This window comes from Osmerus mordax, chromosome 18 (assembly GCF_038355195.1).
Source record: "Osmerus mordax isolate fOsmMor3 chromosome 18, fOsmMor3.pri, whole genome shotgun sequence".
NCBI classification, from domain to species: domain Eukaryota; kingdom Metazoa; phylum Chordata; class Actinopteri; order Osmeriformes; family Osmeridae; genus Osmerus; species Osmerus mordax.
Genome location: NC_090067.1, coordinates 4,836,219 through 4,852,566, shown reverse-complemented (window position 1 = coordinate 4,852,566; position 16,348 = coordinate 4,836,219). Strand labels below are relative to the sequence as shown.

General features: G+C 42.7%; 2 protein-coding genes across 3 annotated transcripts; one reads left to right on the top strand and one right to left on the bottom strand.

Moving 5' to 3' along the window:
- Window positions 1-206: 206 nt before the first annotated feature.
- otud6b (OTU deubiquitinase 6B) lies at window positions 207-3,505 on the bottom strand. Its single transcript, XM_067256071.1, has 8 exons — window positions 3,294-3,505; window positions 2,762-2,916; window positions 2,579-2,683; window positions 2,085-2,285; window positions 1,747-1,867; window positions 1,529-1,590; window positions 1,202-1,308; window positions 207-634 (listed from the first exon to the last, which is right to left on the bottom strand). Exons 1-8 carry the CDS (start codon window positions 3,361-3,363, stop codon window positions 550-552), a joined length of 906 nt encoding a protein of 301 aa, XP_067112172.1. The 5' UTR covers window positions 3,364-3,505; the 3' UTR covers window positions 207-549.
- Window positions 3,506-4,192: 687 nt separating this feature from the next.
- Window positions 4,193-15,441, top strand: pip4p2 (phosphatidylinositol-4,5-bisphosphate 4-phosphatase 2). 2 transcript variants are annotated; one of them, XM_067256069.1, is made up of 8 exons: window positions 4,193-4,371; window positions 9,266-9,414; window positions 10,861-10,967; window positions 11,257-11,380; window positions 11,980-12,057; window positions 12,617-12,669; window positions 13,812-13,902; window positions 14,648-15,441. In XM_067256069.1, exons 1-8 carry the CDS (start codon window positions 4,266-4,268, stop codon window positions 14,789-14,791), a joined length of 852 nt encoding a protein of 283 aa, XP_067112170.1. In that variant the 5' UTR covers window positions 4,193-4,265; the 3' UTR covers window positions 14,792-15,441. The 2 variants fall into 2 exon arrangements, with proteins under 2 accessions (XP_067112170.1, XP_067112171.1); XM_067256070.1 differs by lacking the exon at window positions 11,980-12,057.
- The last annotated feature ends 907 nt before the right edge of the window (window positions 15,442-16,348 follow it).

The following is a 16,348-nucleotide window of genomic DNA, read 5'->3' as shown; positions in this document are numbered from 1 at the left end:
TTTGTTTTGGGGGACACCTTTCAGAACACTCCAGAACATCTTACAGTAAATGGGCCCCATGTAGCTTAAAACATTGGAGGTAAAGTCTAAAATCAGGGGACAGATCAAACAAATATTGTCGCAAAACATACTTTTCTTTTTTAGTATAGTTGATCTTTTGGAAAATTGTTGCGTTACTATTTGTGCATCAGTCATAATTTACAACAGAGTTTAGATTGTTTTATTGTAGGCCTACAAATAAATGTCACCATCAACAAACATACAGAAATGTAATTGTTGCATAATGCTGTACATCGCCATCATTACACATTTTCAATAGATCTCGCCACCATAATATGAGGAATATTTCCATGTTGTTGAAATATGACTGAGCAGTAACAGTGTCTTCCAATCTTCTGTACACTGCATCAGTTAACTATTCAGTCAATAGGATTCACTTTAGCCGAAGTGTTACACTTAGCAGTTAGTCCTTGCCTCACTAATCCCTTGACTCTTTCATATGGATGGCACGGTAAATCCTACGTGTTTGACAGCATCCTTTGACTCAGCTCAGCCCTCCTCTTCAATGGCTGCCTCTTTCAAGCGCTCCACAGAGTTATAGTGCTCTCCCAGTCCGTAGGCGTGGCGCATGTAACTGAAACACAACAGTGACAGTCATTGAAACACAACAGGGACAGTAACTGCATCACAACAGTGACAGTAACTGCAACACAACAGGGACAGTAACTGCAACACAACAGGGACAGTAACTGCAACACAACAGGGACAGTAACTGCATCACAACAGGGACAGTAACTGCATCACAACAGGGACAGTAACTGCAACACAACAGGGACAGTAACTGCAACACAACAGGGACAGTAACTGCAACACAACAGGGACAGTAACTGCATCACAACAGTGACAGTAACTGCAACACAACAGGGACAGTAATTGAAACACAACAGTGACAGTAATTGAAACACAACAGGGACAGTAATTGCATCACAACAGTGACAGTAACTGAAACACAACAGGGACATTAACTGAAACCATTCTGACCAATATAATAGGAGGAAGAGTCACTGCCGCTAACTTGCTACAGCAGTTCATAAATAGTGTGCCATCATGCTCCGTTCCTCTAGCATTCAAATATGTCTCTAAACGTGTATTTAAACCCAATCTCGTGGTTGTTAAGTTACAAGTTAATTTAAGAACTTACATAAGAGTGACAGGTGCCTTGTCGTATTCTTCTCCGATCCTGATGGTAGGTGAATCCGCTTGAATCACTTCGATTGGCAGTTGGAGGACTTGGGTCAGAGCTCTTAACTGTGAATAAAAAAAGACTTGTGAGCAGTTTGAAGAAGATTGCAGAAATTAAAAGACATAATTAATATTTCCCTTTTGCCACATGCTACGCATGTCATAAAATATCACCATAATTTCTGTAGTTTTATATTTTGCCAGAGTAGTGGTGAACACCTATGATTTAGCACAGGTGGGTTTCACTCTATATGATTCAGTCATGAATGGTACAAAATAATCTTACCTCCAGTTGACCACCCCAAGCAGCTGTGTGCTCCACATCGTTGCAGTACTTCTCAAATTCATCTGGAAGCATTCAGACACACACACACACACACAAACACACACACAAACACAGTCAGACGTAAGCATGTGGAAGGAGATGGGCTTGGATCATTACCCATGTTCAGCACATTTATGACAGGTGACGTCTCCACGTGTGAGCACCAGCTTGGTTCTCACCTGCTGTGTACATGTCCCCAGTGCTGGTGTTGGTGAGGAAGGGGAGGAAGTCATCAGCGTGGGTCCTCATTTGCTGGGCCGTGTGAACACGGAGCTCCTTCAGGCTGAGGGTCAACGAAGGCTGGAATAGAACAGAATACAGTGCAATACGACTCATGGTCCTTCGTCAAGCCTCACTCCCCTCACACCACGTGATAGGTTTTTTTTTTAACATGCCATGGTGCCACATCAATGGGTGCTGAGTGAGGTGCCATGAGCAAGAAAACATGGGACAACATGACAATACACGGAAACTGGAGCAGGATAGGAATCGAACCAGCAACCTCGGGTCTACCTACCACTCCTCTCTGTGACAGCTGGTCTTCCAAAGCACGGTACATGCAGTGGCCATCAGAGGAGATCTCCCTGATCTGTAACTGTCTCTCCGCTAGCTTCTGAGATAACTTCAGGCCTTCCTGGTGCCTCAAACCAGACAGGTTTTCCACCTCAGCTTCAGCTATGCGGTTCTGCCTCTCCTTCTCCTCAGCGGCCTTCTTGTCCTAACAAGGATAGAGAAAAACAGACTTTCAACTTATATAAAAATATAATTTACATTTAGTCTTTTTTTTTTTGCAGACGCTTTGCAGACGCTCTTATCCAGAATTTATAAGCATATAACATATAAGCTACCCCATGAACTTTAGAAACACATTGCATAGGGGTTTATATTTAGGACAACAGATACACATTTTAAATGGTAACCATGGCAAGAAGAGTAGCTATGTAGTTATTTAGTAGTAACCTATGTAAGGCCAATATGCACATGTGAGGGATAATAGAAGCTGTAGCTCACCCGCCTCTTCTGGGCCTTAGATACGCGTGTTTGCTGGGCGTCATTTTGCTCTCCAACATCCAGAGCAAGAACTTCTACTTCCTCCACCACCTCCTCCACAGCCACCTAGCAAGTTAAGAGTCAACTTCATTTGCACTTGGTGACGTTATACAAGGCCCCCCTAAACAAAGATTGTTCACCTACCTTCACTTTAATATCTGCAATATTATTTATCTGCTTGATTTCTTCTTCGTGCTTTTGGTTGAGCTCTGCCTCTAGTTTGGCAACGTCCTCTGTCAGCTGTTTTCTTCTTCTCTTGTCGTTTTTGGGGACTGCATTTTTCATACTCTGGATTTTAGCTGTCAAAATAAGAGCAGATACATATTAGTTGCAAGCTCCACTCATCTCTCAAGGAACAAATCGAAGGAATGGGATGAGAGAATCGTAGTTTGCAACTCCAGTTCAATTCAATGACTGTCAGTCTGACAGAAGTAAACTACTACCACCACAAACTATTCTGATTCTGATTATCTAGGTCATTAATAGGTAGCTAAACACTGATACGTGTTATCTAGCTAGCCGTTAGCTGGTCTGGCAAGCTAATCAACCTCATTCATACACACATAAATGAGACTTTCATTGCCAATTCCTCGTGGTTCTTAAAGAAAGTGAAAACATCCAGCTACGAGATAATTCCTCCTCGAACTATTTATTGTACACAGGCTAAGTGTGCTACCTTGTAGGTCCTTCTTTTCCTTGCGCTGTTGCTTGGCCAGTATTTCCTCCGGTGACTCTGCCTCCTCCATACTGTACTGTTTTACAGATACAAAATCTTAGCAATGGGACAGATTGACGATCAAATTAATCTAATCACGCACCCGCATTGATGAGTATTATGTTAGAGCATTGCTAACTCAGACACATAGTAATGTTGACCAGTCATCAATTAAAAACATGCTGCTGAGCAGAACGCATTCACGCACGACTATGCTTCCGGCAGCTCGGTAAATTCTATTGGTCAAAGTCAACTGCACCCTTTGATTGGTTAGGGCTTTCTCTCCGGTCCTGCTCAAGTTTAGGTAACAGATCCACCCCACGTACGTACACATAGATCGTGCGTGCACTATGCACAGTATGTGTTTGGCATGGGGAGGTTAAATTCAACATTTACTGTTTAATCAGAGGATCCAATTAAAATAATTCATTAACGCAACAACTGACTGTATAACTGCGACGTATAGCATACATACTTCCGTTTACTAATTGGAATTTCTATCCCTGTCAAGATCATTCATGTTTCAATATTTCTGTCTAGGCCTATGGGACATGGTTTTGCATGCGTTTACAGTCTTTCCATACATTAGGCATGCACGTATACACGGGGATGGGAATAGGCCTCATTTATTCCGGGTCTTTTGGACTAATATTCTTCAGCAATGCAATCATGCGCTAGTGGAGGACAGGCCAAATTATTGATGCCATGTGGCTTGGAGAACTCCTATATTTCTGGGGGATCTCTTCATTCTGCATTCCCTTACGCACCCCCTCCAGCTGACGTCTTTAGCCCCACCTCCGAAAACTGCGTCTCTGGCGCCGAAGCAGTACAGACAATTCGCAGGCTGCCCCTCTCCCAACGAAAGGCTGGAAGCAGGAGAGCAGCCGTTGTCCTCCTTGTTTATTTGTCCGGTTTTTCTAAATCCTTGCAGACATGGCCTCCGATGGCATGGATGAACGATCTCCACTGTTGTCAGCACCGAACTCCGGGAATGTCACACCCACGGCACCGCCGTACTTGCAGGACTCGAGTCCCAGAGGTAAATCAATGTTACCCATGGATGTATGCTGAATCATTTTGGGGCGTATCGTATTAAGCAATGTTTTGCATAGTGCGTAATTGAAATGAGCCATGGATTCGGTAGGATCTTCCAGACCGGCTATCTAAATCGAGGTGAAACCGTGAGAACTGGAGCAGTGGGTTAAACATGTAAAGCCTGTATTGTATCATAAAAGTAGCTTATTTTTGCTGCAGAAATGCGTACATCACAAACCGCTTGTATCGTTTTCATGTATAAAGTCATGATAATACAGATGCATATCCATCTATTAGATTGAGCCGTCGGCAACATTTGTAAACTGTCGTCCAGATACAAAATGTCAGAAAAGAAGTGTAGCCTTGTTGAATGTAATTTAGGCCTGTAAATAGATAATGACATCGAATGTTATAATACGGTACTATTTCCAAGATACTTCACCCTAACCCTGATGTAGGGTTATAATGCAGACTCAGTTTTGTGTGTATAGGCTACTCATTTTTGGGGGAAGGGGGTACGCCATATACTGTAAATAGTATCACATGATACGATTCTGTCAACGAGCAGTAAGTCTAATAAATCTAATAGATCTATTTATTTATCTCTTAGTATTGTATGAATTGCACTTTGATTGCAAAGGTTTCTGAAGTGTGCAGTAGACAACCAAAGAATCAAAGTTAATGCATTTCCATAAGGATCATAGCTATTCATTGCTAATCTCCAAATGCTTACAATAATTATTGATCTTACACATGCCAGAGAATTTAGCTGAAGGAATAGGAAGACCTAATATTCCACCAGTTATGTCCTTCAGTTGACATGGTTATACATATATTTTATCAAGTCTGCATACTTCCCATGTTTCTGCACTGAAGAACATGGTGCTCAAACAGGTCTTTGACCTGAATTACCCACCGATCTCAGTGGGATCCTTACCATGAAAGGAAATAAATAGGCTACTAGTGAAATTCTAACAAATACAACCAAAATACTAACTGTAAAAGCTGCAAGAACTGGGAGAGAGACTCGTATGCATATTGAGCCATTGTTCAAAATGCCTGATACAGACCATCCACAAGCCCTTACATTAGCACACAGTACTTTGAGGGTTATTTGGTTTGTGTTTTCCAAGCAAAGTAGGTTAAATTAACCTTAAGACTTCAACCTTCAGTCTACCAATATCTTTCCCAGAAAAGAAGGAGTTTGGACATTTTGAGAAGTCATTCAAGCATTGTTTCTATCCAGCTTCAGTGACAAAATAATTTCTCCTTCGGAAAATGAGTCTAAACGGATTTATCGTACTTATAATACTCTTTAGGCACATTCTAGGACAAAACGACAGCGAGAAAGTGATTGGAACAGTCTCAACAGTAGAATGTGTAATCGGATGTGAAAATCCATATTTCAACACCGGATCTGATACAAAGTTTGAAACATTGGACTGTAAAAGCCTCTAAAGTAAATGCTACGTTTATTTGATATTCAAATCTAAAATAACCCTTTGTATACTCTTCATGACCTAGTTTCTTTCCCTCAACATTAGATTAAAATGCTCATTCAGTTTCTGTTTGGGATTTCAGAGATTTAAAATAAACATGGTAAACGGGATTATCGGAAAGTATCTGTTATCATTTTAGGCAGAGTATCCCATTGAGAAAAGTTCTGTTTTACAGGAGAGCTCTACATACAGGGTAGAAGTGCTGATCTGGGATTGACGAAGTGATGTAGTGAGCTGACAGGCTGCTGCTTACCAAGCACAAATGATAGTTGGAGTAGTGGTCAGCTTTAATCAGAATTGAGATCTGAAAATACTCAACAGATGCTCAAGATGTCAATACAAACTTCCAGTCTGAGTAAAGTGAAGAAAAGGGTATAGTTAGGGGATCAGTTGTTTATTCCATGAGTGATTAAGATAATTATAAACTTGTTATAAGACAGTATCCACAAGCAATAAAGTTACCACAACATATGTTTCACACCCAGAACCTTTTATCCAGAAATGGATGTGATGCACTAATAAAACAAATATTCCAGATATTTAAACCTATTTAAAAGTATGGTAGGCTTTTGTATTGTTGGCATGTGTAGAAAGAGACATAATACCAAAATATTCAACATGATGTAATGCTAAGTATCTGCATTAGGAGTAAGAGTACAACTTTGTAGTCTTAACAGACATGTACACTCACTTAATGGAATATTTACAAGGGAATCCCAGTTCCATTTCCTTTCTTGAAAGTCAACAAGGCCCCTGTTATCCATCATCTAACTGTCAGATGCCAACATAGAATCGGCCTTGGATGTCTGTAAGTCTTTGCAGGCAGTGAAAGGTACCCTAGACAGGAAACTCTAGCTAGTAGGCCTAGACAGAAACCTACCCACCCATACAATCCCCTGTTACATTCCAAGGACTACCCCTAACCGATACACCCATCCAGGAGAATGCATGGAACCTTCATTGTAGAACGCCACACAACCCCCATGTAGTAATCAAACATGTGTGTCTGGAACAACTGGTTGCCACCAGGCAGACAGACAGCCATGCAGACAGACAGACAGACAGACAAGTGGATCAACCACCAGACAGACAAACAGATGGAAGGCTGTCGCTTTGCGGTGGTTGTAAAAATGGTGGCTCGTCTTACATTGCAGCTCAGAGCTGTGTCAGGGCTCTGCAGCGCCCAGCGTCTCCAATTTCTCTCCCCGCCTATCTCAACTCCCAGAGGCACCCCTGGTCTGAGAGACCGAACTGTCAATACGTTACGAAAGCGCCCAGTGAGGCCGCTTTTTGGAGTCCCTACCGTGAGTGTGTCAAAACAGTCTGTCAGAAGCTTTCAGCAGCAGGGACCAAAATACATTCATGTAACAACTGCTTTTGTGTCTTACTTACAGATTCATTCTGCTGTATGTTGTCTCTCGTTGCATGATATCACATGAGCACTCGGGCTATGTCTTGGCCTAGTAGAAGATCTAGTAGAGTAGGAAATGTGCCATACCCCAAGCACCTAGCACAAACCGAACATACAACAAACGCCTCAACCATCAGCATGGTTTTCGGAGTCATCTCTTATTGTGTGACACGTTCCCATGCCGCCGTCTACGAGAGAGACAGACGGAGGAAGGGAGAGAGAGGTGGTTGAGGGGTTTGTGCTGAGTTCGCGGAGGTAGTCCAAACAGGGACGGAGAGTATCCATCTGTCCCTGAGGTGTCACACCTTGCATGGCACTGACACTCCTGCCAAGGTTAATTACACCTGTTGACGTCCCTATTATCCCCCTGCTCTCTCTCTTTAGAAACACATGACCTCTGTTTGTCTTGATTATACAGTCAAGTAGCATTCATTGAAGTCCTTCTTACAATGTGTGTATCATTGTGGATTTATGTGTTAACAGTAACAATTGTTTTAGAGACATTTAGTAACAGTGTTGAAGTGATGGTGTGACTGGGTTATAGAAGAGTAAATACGTACGGTAATAGAATAGACAAGTTCAGGGCAGTAAATTGTACCCTCCCTAGTTATTTACATGATCTATTAAGAGCAATATTTGTTTGCCGAAGATAACTGACTGTGTTCTTTTGGGCGCTTATAGTCACATTTTCATTGGTCTGTCTGGACAAGACTCTGGAGAGAATGAGAGAATAGAAAGAGACAGTTTTTCCTCTAAGACTAAGGTTCGAGCGAGCCTGCTTGATTCAGTGCCTTGCTAATGGAGAGGGACAGGCCTTTGGCTTTGAAATGGAAGCGTTCTCCACTCCTTGTGTGTGGAAGGAGGGCAGAAGTAGGGGAGTCATAGAAGACAGAGAACCAGGAAATAAGTGTAATAGATAGGCCGTATGTAGTACTGTGCATTTAGTAGGGACAGTAGCTGTAGTAAAAGTGGTCTGAGAGAAAACAGTAGTGCAAAACCCTTTATGAATTCACTGAACAGGTTTAAGTAGGGCTTAGGTGCATAGCTAGAATATTTGGACCTATATGTTTTACCCCTGTGTTTACTGTACCTACCCTTTAAACAAAGAGATTGGATAGGGTCACGCCTAGCTTTTCTTCATGGAAGTCAGAACCATGAATGTCTTATGGAATACATACTATAGCCTTGAAGTATGTACTATGTGCATGTCTCAACAGGATTTCAGAACAAATCTAATCAAAACTGTTGAAGCATAGAAGTACCATGCCTCCAGTGTCTGTAGTCAATGTCTTTTCTGGCCTTATAGCAAAATAGGGTCTCTGTTTTCTTGTTTTGGCTTTGAATTGTCCTCTTTGTCCTAATGTACACTTGTATTTTTATCTTGCAATTTTTATCCTGCAACTACTCAGTAAGTGTGTGGCCTACAAGAAATGTTAGCTCATACGCTGGTCTATCAATCTCAAAATGCCCACCTGGAAGACAGTTTTAAAGGATGTTGGGACTGATTTTTCCTGTGAGTGTGTACAGTAAATAGACAGTGTCTATCTGGTCTCGAGGACCTAAATCCCTAACGGCGGAAAGAGACTATGACGTCTTTACAACTCCTCCATGTGACTCCTCTTCTACAGAACACGTCTGATTTGACTTTTACACTCGCTACATTTGAGTCTTTACAAACTAAAACACAAATAACCCTCTGGTCACACTGTTTGTAGGTACTAGGTTGTGTCTCCTCTGTTAATGTACATGATTTTAAACCAGGTGTACTAGTTTAAATAAAGTATGTGCTATATGGTAATACTATGTAGTACTAAATAATTCCTTGCATGTTAGTCTGTTTGATATCATGATCTTCCTTTTAAAATAAAGTCACAGTTCAGCATATTTAAATGGTTCAACTCCAAATGCAATTTTGTCCTCAACCTCTGAACATGTATCTCAAAGGCTTTTCTCTCTCCCTTTGCCTCGTCTGTGCTCCATGTGTTTAGCGGAGCTCCCTCCGCCCTACACAGCCATCGCCAGCCCAGACGCTGGAGGACTTCCTGTCATTAACTGCCGGGTGTGCCAGTCTCTCATCAACCTGGATGGCAAGATGCACCAGCACGTGGTCAAGTGCACCGTGTGTAACGAAGCCACGGTAAGTCCTCTGGCTCGCCGCCCGGCGCCCTGGCCTGATCACCCTGACCCCCCCCCCCCCCCCCCCTCCCCCGCTGTGGCCAGGTCAGGGGACTGTGTCGCCGGCAGAGACCGTGGAGATGAGAGGACTAGAGGCTGCGTCTGAGGCCGGCTAGGGGGGGTGTTTGTCCAGTTATCCCTGAAGCCCTTTACTGTAATCTGTCCTCTCCTCTGTGTGTGTCTCCCTCACAATATCCTCTCTCATATTCTCTGTCTATTTTGTTTGTGTCTGTATGTATTTATTTACTTGAAAATTACTGGCTGATAAGATGGTGTACAGTATTTAACAAATATCTGAATTGCCGCTTGAACGACTGAAGGAATGAATGGCTGAACCAATGATGTGCTGAACATGTGTCTGACTGTACGAATAGCTGATGGAGCGAATGACCTGCTGAACAAATGGCTGTCTGGAAGAATGGCTGGTTGAAGGAGTGATGGACCGGTGTCAAATTGAACTGTCAGAAAAGCTGAAGGTCAATACAGTAGGGAGAATGAAATGGCGTGTAGCCGTTGCAGAGAGAGAGAGGAGAAGGAGCTATCATGAGTGTGAGAAAAAGATTGGATGGTCCATCGTTGTGAGGTTTTATTTTTCCCTAAAATGAACCCAGTGAATGTAGGTTAAATGCTATTGAGCTCATTTATGGCTTTGATAATGCATGAAAGGTCCTCCCCAACAAATGTTTTATTTCTACATGTATCTCAGTTATCGACTGAGTTTGAGTACTGATATTCTAGAGCAGTATTTGCTCCAAAACTTAGGAAGCTATTCGTCAGGATGTTGTTTAAACATTGCAAGCATGTGGTAAGGTAGGGGCTTCCTTGGCCCTCTGTTTACATAGAGTAGAAGATTCATTTGTTACGCAATTTTCTGGCCAAAATCGGAGAAGTCCCACGTGTAAATGCAGTTCTTCCTCTCCTATGTGTCAGTTCAAACTGCATTTTCCGACCTCCTCCTGAATCTTCTCAGCTGAGGGATAAGATATTGAGTGGGTCCATTTGGGCCCGGCCTTAATTAGAGAGTATTAGTATCCCTGTTGCTATACACTGTCTCAACATCGATGCGGGTGTCTACTGTTTGGGTAGAGTTTAGCATACATAACTCAGCACTATATGTAGTTCAAACTACACCTACTATACAATTTCTACAACAAGTAACATAGGATTTAATATACTATAATAGAATAGCAAAATATATACTCAAACCTTTGTGCAGACCAGCATTCTGTAGCCCAGAGATTACTTTTCGTCTGGTAATTAATCGGATATGAATGCTGCATATTAGGACACAATCAACAAATTATAAACACTGAATTGTACAGTAGATGATGTAATCGCATACTTCTGAGCTAAGCTATAGCTTAGCAGGAAGGCACAAGGTCATATGTGGTCTTTATTTGGGTTTCAGCCTATCAAGAACCCTCCCACAGGGAAGAAATACGTGCGATGTCCCTGTAACTGCCTCCTCATCTGTAAAGACACGTCGAGGAGGATAGGGTGCCCCAGGCCCAACTGGTAGGTCATTAAACCGGTTCTGCATGTTTAAACTGACAGTCAGGTACATCTGTCATGTACATCTGTCTCTTTTACTGTCCCTGAGAATTGTAACCAAAACGTCTTCACAAGTTGTCTCCTTTTTACACGACTATTGATAGGCGTATCTTGGATTGGTTGTTGATGTTTTAGATAAGGTTTCAACATCAAGCATGGGGCGGGACTAAAGGCTGGTTTCGGAGGTGGATTGGTTTCTGCAGAATGTTTCTTTCGTGTCATAACCCTGCGACTCTCCCCTGACCACTCACAGCAGACGCATCATCAACCTGAGCCCGGTGATGGTGATCCCTGAGGAACAGCCTGCCCAGCCTGCCCTGCCCGTTCAGCCAGAGGGAATGAGAGTGGTCTGTGGTCACTGCGGAAACACCTTCCTGGTACGGACTCCTGCCCCAAACAGGCCTTGGGACCAATCAGAAGTCTGGCCTACTACTTTTGTCCCCTCCCTTTTTTGTGTGTTAGTGTGTGAAAAGATGCTAGGTAGAGAGTTACAGCTGTTAATGTGGAGCTGTAGTATAGGGGGACTGGTCTTATCTCTGGATGCTAGGTTTAGTTACAGGTGTTTTTATCAAGCTAGTAGTAACATACTGTCCTTGAATCAGTGGATGAAGTCATTAGATCAGTTATTTATTATTATTCATTCTTTAGAATTTTTCATGTTCTTCTGTAAGAATATTGTAAATTTGATGTCCACATAAGATGCTACCTTTTCCGTATTCAAAGTTGCCCGAACCAATTACCTTTTTGAAAGGCATTGTCTTCGGAGAAGGGGGAAAGTAAAATATGAAACGTAAAGGCATACTTTGTCACCTCAAGTATATGAACTAAGTCCAAATGTGCTTTGTAACCTGGAACTGAATCTTGTACTGACCCCAGCCCTTACAAACAAGAGCAGCTCTCCCTGGTTGGCTCGAGACAAAGTACCCCAGCGTTGTTGATGTGTGCCCGTTGTGCCTGTGCCTGTTGTGCCATCCAGGGCAGTGAGGACGCCAGCCCATCCCAGGCCCCCCCTGGCCTCGCCCTCGATGGCGCCCCCCCTCCTTCTGATCAGCAGGTCTATCAGCCTGACAACCACCTCCACCACCAACCCCCCTCGCCCCCCCCCCCCCCCCCCCCCCTCCCCGGTCTGTTCTGGGTGGACATTAACAACTAAGTTGGCTAACCTCTCCCCCCCACTCCCCTTCCAGCCATTCACAATCAAGTTAGAATCCAAAATAACCAAAATCATAATCATTAAATGGGGGGGGGGGGGGGGGGGGGGGGGGGGAATTGTTTATTACGAACACTAATGATTAACATTTTGGTGGTTTTGAGTTCTTCAAATGACACCCGGAGCTGTTCTCCATCCTTGCTAATCGTAGGATCACCTCAAATGTAGTGGAACGTGGTATGGTGTGTGAGGTTTCTGAACTTGCGGTGAAATCCTTGATTATTGTGGGTTGAAATTTTGACGGTCTTTTAGAGAAACCTAAAGTAGAGTAGATCTATGTGTGTGGGTGTCTGTGTTCATGTTTGTGTTTTGTGTATGCATGCAGGTGTGTTTGTGTGTGTACAATCCTCACTTCTCTCTACCCTAAGCAACTTCAACCATATCTTTATCTGCTCCCTCACAGTGGATGGAACTCCGATTCAACACGTTAGCCAAGTGCCCACACTGCAAAAAAATGTAAGTGCTCCTATTGTCTGAGTGCTGTGTGTGGGGGGATTCAGTAAGCGTGTGTCAAGTCTTTGTGTGTGTGTGTATGTCTTTTACTGGTTTGTGGGATGCAAAGAAGTGCATAACCGCTCAGAACAGCCAGGAAGTGCCACCACAGGCCCCGGACTGTCTGTCAGACAGCCAGAGAACCACAGAGAAGGTTCCACAGCACCAGGCACTGAAGAGCGTGGTACAAGTTGGGTCAGATGTACAGTGTTTATTGATAGTGACGGTGGGGGAGCAGTCAGAAGGGTCTCTAGTAGAGGGGCAGAGTGAGCATGCTCTGAACTCTGACAGAGAGAGAAAAAAGAAACAAAGAAAGAAAAAGAGAAAAGCGAGGGGGGATTAGGTCCGTTCTAAGCCATAGGAATTGTTACTGATTCCTGAAGAATGCTTGAGTCTAGTCACATGAGGGTCATATGAGAGGTTGTTGGGGGGGAGGGGGGTGTGCAGGGCAACTTTTCCCCCAGTCCCTGGTCCTGGGCCAGTTTGGACTTTTAACCCACCAAGGATGAAGGATAGGGGTGAGAGGCTAAGGCTGACCTTGGATCTGTTCCTGGGGGCACCGTAAACTTGGAAAGTATTGGTGTGCACAATAGACAGTATGAAAGAAGGTGGCTTCCGTTAGTCAATCATGAGAATGCCCTCTCACAAGACTGTGGTGGCAGCTGTTATGCCTGGAGGATGGACAGGAATGTCAAAATGCCCGGGAGCTTTTAAGACTCATTTGCTGGACTGTGTCATGCAGTTCTGCCTTTATTGAAGTAATTTCTGTATAGTTGTACGCATGATAATATCTCTTAACACTGTATTATTATAATTATAATGCCTAACCTTAAAATATAATTGAGTAAGACTTTCTTATCCTTAATGGGGCAATTTGCTTTGCATCTGTAAGTCAACAAACCTACAACAACCTCTAACACAAACACATCACATAGCATATCACCTATTCACTACAACAACACCAGTAAAGGTATTTTTTATGTTTAATGTTAAACAGGAAGCCATTTCCAAGTACAGTTTAGTGATACAAATCTTGAACACGCTAACTAACTTCACCCCTTCAGGCTTCTCTTAGTCTGGACTAACAGGTTTTCTGTCCTCTCCAGATCTTCAGTTGGCAGTGCCCTCCCTAGAAGGCGCTGTTGTGCCTACATCACCGTCGGAATGATCTGCATCTTCATCGGAGTGGGATTAACAGTAAGTAGCACATTCACCCCAACTGAAAACGACTCCACATTGTTCCAGACAGCCTTCTTCCACAGTGTATCTTTAGCATGGTCATCATGATCACATCATCATCGTGACAAAGGATCTGCTACAACATAAGATACCATTTGATATTTTTTGCTTTACAAAAAAGGGTTTAAGGGTCTGTTCTGGTTCATTTGCAGCATTTAGTCACTGGGGTCTTTCTCTCAGCTAGTAGGGCTTATGTAGCAAGGCCTAATAAACCTACTGTGGCCTAATAAACCAGCTGTCTTACAGACCTTGGTTTGATCAATGTACTGTTATCAGGTTTTGGAATATTGAACTGCATTTTCATATTAGTAGTAAAAAAAAGAATCCTGATTGAGGAATAATATTTTTGTCTCGTCTATCTGCTTACCAGTAGGGCACAGAAATACAAGTACAACAGATATAGAACCATGTAGAACAACAGTGACATAGATGACAATCTTGTTTCGTGCCAAATAGTGGTCTCACACAATGCAACCATAGCACAATCTTAATATTATTCCAATAAGGTCACATTGAATTTGGTTTGCAGACAGCACAGTAATTTGTTAAGAAGTTTTTTTTATCTGAAATCTCTATAAAAAATTAAATAGCAACCTTTTGTTTTGGGGATGTTTTCTTGAATAAAACAGTAATTAGACTTCCATGAAATGATAATAAAACTTCAATGAATCTGTCTCCTCATCGTGTCTTCCGTCTCCGCCAGGTGGGCACCCAGGACTTTGCCAGTCGCTACCATGCCACCTACGTGTCCTGGGCCTTCGCCTACCTGCTGGGTCTCATCTGCCTGATACGAGCCTGCTACTGGGGCGCCATCAAAGTCAGCTACCCAGAGAACAGCTTTGCTTAGGCTGCCACTGCACACGCTAGCACAGCCCGTCCACAAAGATGGAATGAGAACCCCCCTTTTTTTATTTACATCTTTCTTCATGTCGTTCCGATTTTGTACAGGTCAAAGGTTGGGTCTGTTTGACGCTGTTTGGTCTGCGAGGACTCAAATCCAGCCTTGGGTTTTTGGTTTAGCGAAATCCATGCAAACTGATGATTGAGATTGATCATAGGATTGATTTTCAGATTTTAGGAATCGGGTTTCGTTGATACGAAAAAATGGGAGATTGAAATGAGTGATATTGAAATCGAACAGTGATCAAGCTGGTAATTTGAGATAGCTGTAATCACATGAAGACCGGCTGGATTTGGCCTCTTCCTGAACGAGTTTTAGCTACGACCACGAGGAACATATTGGTACCCATTTTATGTATTGCTATTTGTCACCAACCAGACCAAACGAGGAGAACTTTTCAAGAACAGTCTTGCCCATTGCACTGCAGTTATGTGCAATTCTTGTGTTCTTTTGCTGCTAGATTCCCCCCAGCTACATAAAGCTGCAACCATACTGTATGTAATCATTTACTCTGCCTGTGCAATGCATAGTAGGTCTACCATATATGATTTCAATTCAAGGAAATTATCAAACTTAATAAAGAAATTGTCCGGAAATGTGTGCCAATGCTGCCACCCAAGATCAGTATTTTGTCAAGAGTATCCCAGCAAAAGGAGCTTGTGTGTCCTACAGTATGAACTGTTTGCAAATCGCTGCTTTTACTCACATAGAGCAATAATTGTTTTTGTTTTTGCATTTTGGAGTGCAAAACTAAAGTATTACTTCACCGCATAGTAACAGCCTTCTCGTTTGTGAATGAGATATTTAAACTCACTCATGAGGAAACACTTTTTTGCATGTTTCCCCACCCTTATGTTTATCCCTGACCGACGGCAGTGTTACTTTCTGTTTCGAATAAAGGAAAAAATACTGGTATGTTATGTTCTTCTCCTCTGCTCTCCTCGTGCTTTTAGAATGTAAACCTCTTTCCCTCGCCCCCCTGCTTATCATCTGTTTCCCTGACTCCAGTGACCTGTGACCTCTAGTGTTGCTGTAGTTAGCTAGAAGCCTCCTGTCTGTAGGCTGGGGGACACTGTTCAAAAACAACCTTGTTCTGAATGTTATGAAAGTTAACCGATAAAACTCTTTGTACATAGTTTAATTTCAGTACATGGAAAAATGTAGCTTGAGTTTGATGACGACCGCTCCTGGGTATCTTTTTAAAATGATAATTTATCAATAAAATGGAAAAATGTGTCTCATTCCTTGAAATTGTGTTGTTTGCAGATAAAACATTGATTCATATCAGACACACTCATGTAACATGTTGGAACTATAAGCCTTGTTTTCTTTCTCAAGCTTTGTCCCAATTATGTCACTAAGCACTATGCCCTTAACATACTGGTATAGAAAAAGCAAGTGTGCTAATGATAACTCCTCTGATTGGCTAGAAGCATTGGCTCAGTGTCTCTTACACCTTTCCCTCTCCCACCCCACATCCAGTGCATGTGTGTATGTAGAGAG

Coding starts and splice junctions, on each gene's coding strand:
- otud6b (XM_067256071.1), bottom strand. CDS start 3,363: ATGGAGGAGGCAGAGTCACCGGAGGAAATACTGGCCAAGCAACAGCGC. Junction 2,286..2,578: donor CTAAGGCCCAGAAGAGGCGG/GTGAGCTACAGC, acceptor TATCCTTGTTAG/GACAAGAAGGCCGCTGAGGA. Junction 1,309..1,528: donor CTTGGGGTGGTCAACTGGAG/GTAAGATTATTT, acceptor TTTTATTCACAG/TTAAGAGCTCTGACCCAAGT.
- pip4p2 (XM_067256069.1), top strand. CDS start 4,266: ATGGCCTCCGATGGCATGGATGAACGATCTCCACTGTTGTCAGCACCG. Junction 11,381..11,979: donor ACTGCGGAAACACCTTCCTG/GTACGGACTCCT, acceptor TGTGCCATCCAG/GGCAGTGAGGACGCCAGCCC. Junction 12,058..12,616: donor CCCCTCCTTCTGATCAGCAG/GTCTATCAGCCT, acceptor GCTCCCTCACAG/TGGATGGAACTCCGATTCAA.